At 34.0% G+C, this 8948-nt stretch overlaps 1 protein-coding gene across 2 annotated transcripts in view; it reads left to right on the forward strand.

Annotated features, from left to right (window-relative positions):
- LOC108973125 (Bardet-Biedl syndrome 4 protein homolog) overlaps positions 1-8948 on the forward strand; it is a 25017-nt gene continuing 16069 nt past the window's right edge. For both annotated transcript variants that reach the window (XM_018940156.1, XM_018940157.1), the window contains exons 1-7: positions 1-83; positions 153-292; positions 980-1092; positions 3581-3871; positions 4168-4321; positions 6571-6699; positions 7828-7912. In XM_018940156.1, coding sequence (XP_018795701.1) covers positions 11-83; positions 153-292; positions 980-1092; positions 3581-3871; positions 4168-4321; positions 6571-6699; positions 7828-7912 — 985 coding nt within the window. In that variant the 5' untranslated portion in view covers positions 1-10. The remainder of the gene's footprint in view (positions 84-152; positions 293-979; positions 1093-3580; positions 3872-4167; positions 4322-6570; positions 6700-7827; positions 7913-8948) is intronic.

Consider the following 8948-nt stretch of genomic DNA (forward strand, 5'->3'; position numbering starts at 1 on the left):
CATCAATCGCATGGCCAATGCGGACGAGATTGTGTGCAATGGGCACGTAATAACGTTGCCCACGCTCGAGGTAGTCAAAGCAGGTACGTTTAATATTTGACTAATTTTTGTCTCTCACAAATTTATTTTAAAATTTTGTTACCTTCAATTAGTTCCCATCATGGCGGCTGGCACAAACATCGATTGGTTGCTCCATCTTTACTACGCGCGAAGTGATTTTGTACGCTGTCGTCTAATAATCGAACGCGAGCTGCACAAGAGCCTCAATCCGGAATACATGTATTTTGTGAAGGTGTGTAAATAATATATAATAGTGTGTATGTTGTATATGTATGGGTTGGATGAAAAAATATTTACAGGCATATACATACTGCTATATTTATAAAGGAAACTTTTTAAAAGCATATCTTTAGGAGCCAAAGATTTTTTTTCAGATTGTAAAGAGGTTAAACATAATTACTTTAGATACATTTTCTTTAATATGTTAATATAATTTAAAATAACTAGTCAAGAGTAGAATTTTCAAAAACAAAATTGTTTTTGGTGTTTTGCTTATGGTAAACTTACTGTATTGTCATAAAAATGAGTTTGAAGTTGATTTGTGGTTAAGAAAATTTTTTCAAACTCTTTAAACGGTATTTTAAGCCCACATCTTCCTTCTTCTCTTCGAAAATACCAAATTAGTTATTATTTTAAGCTTTTATAAACCATTTTTTAATGTTAAATAATTTTATGCAAATGGAAAATTTTAAGTTTCTCTAAAATCATCTGCCAATTCAATTCTTAAAGCAACCGTTGTATGCAAAGCGACAATAAAGGTTTCAATTTGCTACGCATGCCTGCATATACACATGTATGTACATATATACAAGTATTTACAAATGTAGCCATGGCTAATAAACTCGTCCTTAACACTGTCTGCATATTTCTTATCGCACCAATTTCCTGCTGACCATCATCTGAATGGCAACATACTTAGGGCTTAATTGACCGTGAAGAGGGTAACAACATCGAAGCGTTGCGCAATTTACAAAAGGCCCTCGACTTAAATTCCAAGAATATTGAAACCTACAAGGAGATTGGCAAAACACTGTGAGTAGACGTGTATTTATCTTTTGAGTGCTTAAATATATGTACATACTTGTATGTGTGAATTTCAGTATATATATGTGTCTAATTATGTAAATACGTAACCATGCATAAAACACTTAATCTTATAATTACATACATATGTATGTAGTTACATGTCGGTTAATAGTGTCATTGTGGTTTGTAGAAATAACAATTATGTACTCATACATCACATTTCTAAGGAAATGTCACATAAAAATGCTGAGATGTTTCTGTATGCAGGTACATATGTACATACATATATGTTATTGGCTTAAATCAATATATGTACATACGTACTGAAAGCTTAACTATTTACATTGTAACAAAATACTAGTGGTTTTCTATTCGTTAGACATCAGAGAGTGGTGAATTGAACAAATAACTGGTATAAGAACAATATAAAGTTGTACTCATACATATACTTGTACAGAGTTTTCCAATAAGAGTGATATTTACAAAACAAAAAAAAAAACACACTTATCGTTAAGGAAATTTAAAGGTTTTTTTTTATTAAATGTGTAGTACAATCGATACAATTAAGTTCTGTATACAACATTATCCAAATGGCCTCACCGACATCTTTTGCAGAAATGAATTCGATGAACCCCACTGTCGAGTACTTTTTCCACTAAATCAAGTGGTATGTCATGAATAGCACGTTCAATATTGACTTCTAAAGCTTGAAGAGAGTCTGGTTTATCGCTAAAGACCGGTAACTTCAAATAATCACACAAAAAGTAGTCCAATGGTTTTAAATCACAACTTCTTGAAGGCCATTCAATGTCATAATTACTTAAAATAATCCAGTCTCGAAACTTTTCTCGCAATAATATGGCGATGGCACATGCTGTGTGGCACGTAGAGCCTTCTTGTTGGAACCGGATGTTGTTAAGATTAACTTCTTCCAAGTACGGTCACAAAAAGTTGTTTATCATGTATCTATTTCGCTCTCCATTGACGGTAATGGTTACCAGCTTCATTTCGACAGAAGCATGGACCGATGATTCCACCAAACCATAAACCACACCAAACTGTCAATTTAGGTGATTGTATTGGTTGTTCATGAAAAATTTGTGCATTTTCTTGGCACCAGAATCGACAGTTTTGTTTGTTTAACGGACCGCTCAGATGAAAGTGCGCCCCATCGAAGCAGATGATTTTCTTAAAAAAATCCTTATCGTTTTCAAGTTATTCCAAGGAAAAATCAGCAAATTCACTACATTTACCGCGATCCAATGGCTTCAGTTCTTGAGTGAGAACAGTTTTTAACGGATGCAAAACCAAATACTTTCTTAAAATTCGCCAGGTTGCAGTTTCAGATAGTCTCAATTCTTGAGAACAACGTGGAATCGTCTAATTGCGTTCTTCAGCAGCACTCATCCGAACTGCAGCAACGCACGAAAAGTTGCAGTTGGAAAACGATTATTTTGATAATAAAATTGAATAAAAAAAATTGGTAAACGCTGTGTTTTGTTTATCTTTCCATGTTAAAATTGTAAACATTACATATTCAAAATGGCCAAAGTGATACTTAGATATCATATCATCTATATTGGAAGACCCTATATTTATAGTAATTTAAAAAGTAATATCGACACCTACATTAGAACATTAAGTATTCAATGGAAAGTTCTTTTCAAACAGTTTAAGCTCAGTATACTTGCAGGGTGTGTATACTGAGTTTCCATTAGATAAAGTTAATATGGGGCTAACTTTGGCCATTTATTTACTTGTTCATCAATATTTATTTTGCCGCCTTCAAAGTAATCCCCGTCAGATGTAATTTATTTATGCCAATGACTTTCCAGTCCTCGAAACACTTTTCATAAGCAGGCTTTCAGCTCCTTCAGCGAATTTTGTTTTATCTTTTCTATCGACTGAAAACGGGTTCCACGGAACGGCAATTTCAGTTTGGGGAACAAGAAAAATCACACTGAGCCAAATCTGCTGAACAAAGTGGTGGATCGATGGTATTCTTTGCGTTCTTGGCTTTAAATTCGATCACAATCAATTATTCTTCTACCATTCCGGTAATTTTCGATAGATGACAGCGTTTGCGTGACGCTTCAATACGCCCAAATAGAACTCCTTATTGACCTGACCGTCTGCCCTCCTGAAACAAATTCTTGATGAACCAAACCACAAATATCGAAAAAAAACAATGAGCATCACCTTGATTTTTGAGCGGCTTTGACGTGGTTTTTTTTTTTTTTGCTTTCGGCATTTTTGCATGTTAAACTCATAACAAATGTCTCATCAACAGCTCTAATGCTCTCCATGAATGTGGGTTTGGAATTCGCAAAAAAAAATATACTTTTTAAAAATATCCAATTTCATGTCCCTTAAGCGCTATCATTTTGCTGTCCATCATGAACAAAAAGAACACTGTAACACTTTACTCGAAAGTAAATGTTAATGGCATTTTTTTAATCAGCTTTGTCATTTTTGACGCCATCATTCATTACAGCTTCATTATGGGTCGTTTCAATCAGGCGTTGGATATTTTTCGCGAAGCCGAAGAGCTCGCCCCACGACAGGACCATGAAATTTGTCATTTCATCGGTGAATTGTTGCATCGCTCAGCGGCGACCGCCAATCAATTAACAATTGCACGTCAAGAGGAGGCCGAGGCGAAAATGTACTTTGAAAAGGCCGTGCAAACCGGCAAGAAGCTGGAGAGTTTCCAACGGCTCGCCGAAATACTGCGCAAAGAAAAGGACTATGCCAAGGCCATCGAAGTGCTCGAGAACTGTCTGCTGTAAGTTGTATACTTTATGTATGGTATGTACTCGTGTGGTTGAGATTGAGGTGAAAGTGCAAAGCAAGTAACCATCTCCGAAAGCGTGTTGATGGACTTTACAACAAACTTACAGAAAAGATCTTTTGGAAACTTTTGTCTTCACACTCTATAGCATATATTATTGAATTGCATTTGTTGAGTGTTTAATTAAATTGTTGCTATTTTAAATTAAGTATGTCAAAGTACTTTCGGTGTTAATGGCTTTGTTGTACTTTTTGTATAAAGAATACATTTATATAACTGCATATTTTTAGCTTATCACCCGAAAATATTGAAGTGCTCACGGAGATTGGTGTTTTGTATTTGAAAATCAACGACAGCCAAAAAGCTTTCGCTCGCCTATCTGAAGTTATCGCTTTGGATAGGAAGTGTCCGAAAGGATTGTTGGCTTATGGCGCCATATTGCAGGTAACTGATATATTTGAACATATATGTATATTTCATGTATAATATATTTATTTATTTTTCTAAAGGATATCTACTTCTGTTTTTAAATAAAATGATAGTAATATAATGATAACGATATTAATTGCATTTTATCTTATTACATTTTCTTTCCTTAAGTTTACTTATTATTTTTTTATTTCAAAAGAAATCTCTACATTATTTCCATTTTACATTTATTTTTATACTCTGAGCAGAATATACATATGTATTAAGTTTTCCGAAAAGTTTCTAACACGCGGAAGGAAATGTCGAAGACCCTATAAAGCATCTATGTATATGTATGTTCGTGGGGAGCTGAGTCGACTTAGTCATGAGATATCGATCTGAAATTTTGCAACTGTTGTTTTCTCAACAAAAAGTTGCTGGTTTGTGGAAACCGTAGCTATTGGACTACTAAAAGTAGTAGTTGCCCTACAAACTGATCGATCGAAATCTAGTCCTTGTATGGCAATCTTTTTTATTTGCAAAGATATCGTTATGAAATTTGGCACACATTATTGTCCAAGGCAACGGTATAATCTCCCAAAAAATTGTTCAGATCGGATCACCTTAGCATATAGCTGCCATACAAACTGACCAATTTATATCAAGTTCCTGTATGGAAAATTGTATAGCAAAACATTTTCCGTTGGATGAAGCCTTTTGGTTATTAATTGTTTTAAGGGAAATTTACATATGTATATATTCTAAAGCGAATTTTGTTTCCTTTGAATATATTGTTCAACCATTAAGGTGTCAAAGCTAGTGCTACTGTTGCATTAAGGGGGAAGCATGCTTTAGAGGCTTTAAAAAATCGATTGTTTTGAGATTTTTTTTGGGAGTTAAAGAAATAGTTTATTATAGCGAAAGTAATAGGGTTTATAGTTCTATATTTAAACATCATCTGTAAATTTTTTGGATACGAAATCTTTGGTATTCTGCCTTTGGAAAGCAATTGCCCGATGCATCTCGCGTGTGCATTTGCCGCACGGCGGGCAAGATGCAGGTCGCAATTGCTATCGGAAACAGAAAATTCAAAGAGATTAATATTTGTTAATAACTCATCTTCTAGTTAAACTAAGAAAACAATTTTACAAATTTTTTAAAAACTGAAAAAAGTGGTTTTTGACAAAAAAAATTGTACATTAGGGTTTTAAAAAGTATGTTCAAACTTGACTTTTCTTAGCTTTTTTTTAGTTCAAATAGAAGGTAATTTAATGCCAAAAATAATAAACTTTGCCCCAATTCCATACGACGTTTAATTTTTCTTCTATCCTGCCCGCCAATTAATAAAAATTGTAAAAACGAAAAACCGAGAAATCGCGTGTCAAAGTTTTCGCTTTATCCTCAAGCGCTTGGATAATGTCAGAAGTGAACAAGAGAGAGAATAATATTTTTGTACGCTTGCAACGTGTTGCTATAGAGTATAATAGTTTTGTTCACCTAACGGTTTGATGTATCACCTAAATTTAAGCGAGATAGATATAGGGTTATATATACATACATATATGCATAATGAGAAGAGTTAAAATCCGCGTTACTGTCTGTCTGTCTGTCCGTCCATGCAAGCTGTAACTTGAATACGGAAGCTATCCTACATTAAAATCCATCTTTCTCATTTTCTTATGTCACAATGCGAAAATGGGCGGAATACAACCACGCCTGCTTACCCATATAGCAAATGAAGACATAATTAACGGGATAAAACTTTGCCCTAATAATTCCTTTAAATTATGCCAGCTTATGACCAAAAATTGTCCAAATCCAACCAAAACTGTTCATACTCCTAGTTATCGAATATGTACACTCACACAATAGTATCTATAGTTGACTTTTGACCGAAAATATTGGTCAATGTCCGGGCTATACAATTGAATATCAAAATTGAGTCCTTTTTAGATTTAAACAGCTCTAACGGTACTTAAATAATCGCTGAAAGGCATTAAAACTTGTATATTTCACTTTTGCTAGAAATTTCCTAGATAAATATTTTATTTGTTGACATTTGGCAAACGTAACTCAAACTTGATATATGTACATTTCAAATATATCTGGTTTACAAGTTTGTTTGCTTCAATTTTGCAAGTTTCGTTTTTATTTATTTTCACAAGTTTTCTCTTAAATATGGGATAAACGCACAGTTTTTATTCGTTTTCGCGAATAAATTTTTCATATTTTCACATTTTTCTGCTTTCTCCTATTTCGCTGTCACATTGACTCAATGTCCACAGTCTCGAAACGATGTCGACGGCGCCTTGGAAAAATATCAAGAAATCGCTTTGACAGAACCGGACATACCAGAATTGTGGAATAACATCGGATTGTGCTTTTTCAAAAAGAAGCAACAAAAAGTGATTGCGGTATGTAGGAAGAAACAAAATGAAATGCAAATATAAATAAAAAATAAGCTATTATTATATAATATTCATGTAGTCCGAATGAAATAAACGTCTGCCAAGTAAAACGTTGATATCCTGCGGCGTTGAATTGAAGGCACTGCTTTGACATGGACAAGACATTCATATTCGCATTTATTTGAATAAATGTTAAATAAAAACTTTATTAACACCATTTCGCTTGAGATACTTAGTTGAAAGTAAAGCAATAAAAATTGCTGCGTAAACTTAGATTTAAACTCTCGCAACATATTGCTGCAGAGTATAATAGTATTGTTCACTCAGCTGTTATTTGGAACATATAAAACCACTCGAGATGGATATAGGGATTAAACTGACGAGATGAATTGATTTCCAGTTGCACTTTGTATAAAGAGTGCTTTTAAGGTGTGTCGATCCAAGTCTAAAAATGGTCAAAAGAGGTGGACCCCGGTGCCTATGCTTTACCTTTTACCGAAAATATTGATGAATCTGCGAAATATATTATTGAAATTCGGAGAAAATCCTTATTTATAATAGTATTCCCTTGTGTCAAAAATTGATAACAACGTGTAAATATTTTCCTTAACAGCAACATGCCTAATAAAAAGATATGTGACTTCTGGTTGACTTTATAACATATACTCAATGCTTAATACGAGTATGTGAGTTGTCCTTGTGCCTCAAATAGCTAAAATCGGGAGACAACTTCCTCTTCCTTTTATAAAGTATACCAAATGTAGAATTTTCACACTTCGGGTCAACTTTATATCATTTCGATCGGTCAGGTGCGATTTCTTAATGAAAGTCATAGAAAATCATTACTTGATAATGAAATTGTAATAATGAAATTAAAGAAGCCAATGACCATGAATATAAGTAAATATGGTACCAAATCTGATTGTAATCCGTTCCCGTTTTCGTCAAAATAACTCCTATGTCTGTCCTTCACCCTTGCACAGTATGAAATGTTTCTGAAGTTAGAATTTCTTTACTTGTTAAACACAATTTTTTCATATGAGTATAGCATCTTGAGGCTTTTATTGTTAATATTTGAATTTTATGGTCATATTCTTGTGGCTTTTTAACTTTTTCTTCTATTCTTATTTACAGGCGGTTTCTTCGCTGCGCAAATCGATCTGGCTTTCACCGCTTAATTACAATGCCCTTTATAATTTGAGTTTAGTTTATATAACAGGTGAGTGTGATATGAAATTAATTATTATATTGCAACAAATAGAAAGGGCTCAATACGGATGTAACCGAGCATTTTATGCTCTTGTAACTTGCAAGGATCAATATTTGTATTTTATTAGGTCAATTGGGTTTTTGTTTACATTTAGCCAACTCCACAGCCTTTGTTTAAAATAAGCCAAATCACCAACTTTTCTTTACATTTTATGGGGTCCAAATTATTATGATTATGAGGTTACTGACCTTTTGGTTTACATTTTTCCGAGTTTACATTTAGGAGGTCAATTAAATTTTTTGTTTACGTTTTGCCAAGTCCAGACCCCTTGTTTACATTTAAGGCCAATGACCTCTTTTTTATATTTAGCGACGTCCACCACCGTTATTTACTTTTGTTTACACTTACTTGTCTTTTTTATAATTGTGAGTTGCTCAGATTGGACTACTATAGCTCAAAGTTGCCATACAAACTGTTCGATCAGAAATAAACCCTTGTATAGAAATCTTTTTTATACTCTCGCAACAAAGTTGCTAAAGAGAGTATTATAGTTTTGTTCACATAACGGTTGTTTCTAAGTCCTAAAACTAAAAGAGTCAGATATAGGGTTATATATACCAAAGTGATCAAGGTGACGAGTAGAGTTGAAATCCGGATGTCTGTCTGTCTGTCCGTCCATCTGTCCGTGCGTCTGTCCGTCCGTCCGTGTAAGCTGTAACTTGAGTAAAAATTGAGATGACATGATGAAACTTGGTACACGTATTTCTTGGCTCCATAAGAAGGTTAAGTTCGAAGATGCGCAAAATTGGCCCACTGCCACGCTAACAAAATGGCGGAAACCGAAAACCTATAAAGTGTCATAACTAAGCCATAAATAAAGATATTAAAATGAAATTTGGCACAAAGGATCGCACTAGGGAGGGGCATATTTGGACGTAATTTTTTTGGAAAAGTAAGCGTGGTCCCGCCCCCTACTAACTTTTTTGTACATAACTCGAAAACTACTATAGCTATGTCAACCAAACTGCATAGAGTCGTTTCTTTT

The sequence above is a fragment of the Bactrocera latifrons genome, unplaced genomic scaffold (genome assembly GCF_001853355.1).
Source record: "Bactrocera latifrons isolate USDA-ARS-PBARC rearing strain unplaced genomic scaffold, ASM185335v1 scaffold_46, whole genome shotgun sequence".
In the NCBI taxonomy this organism is placed as follows: Eukaryota; Metazoa; Arthropoda; class Insecta; order Diptera; family Tephritidae; genus Bactrocera; species Bactrocera latifrons.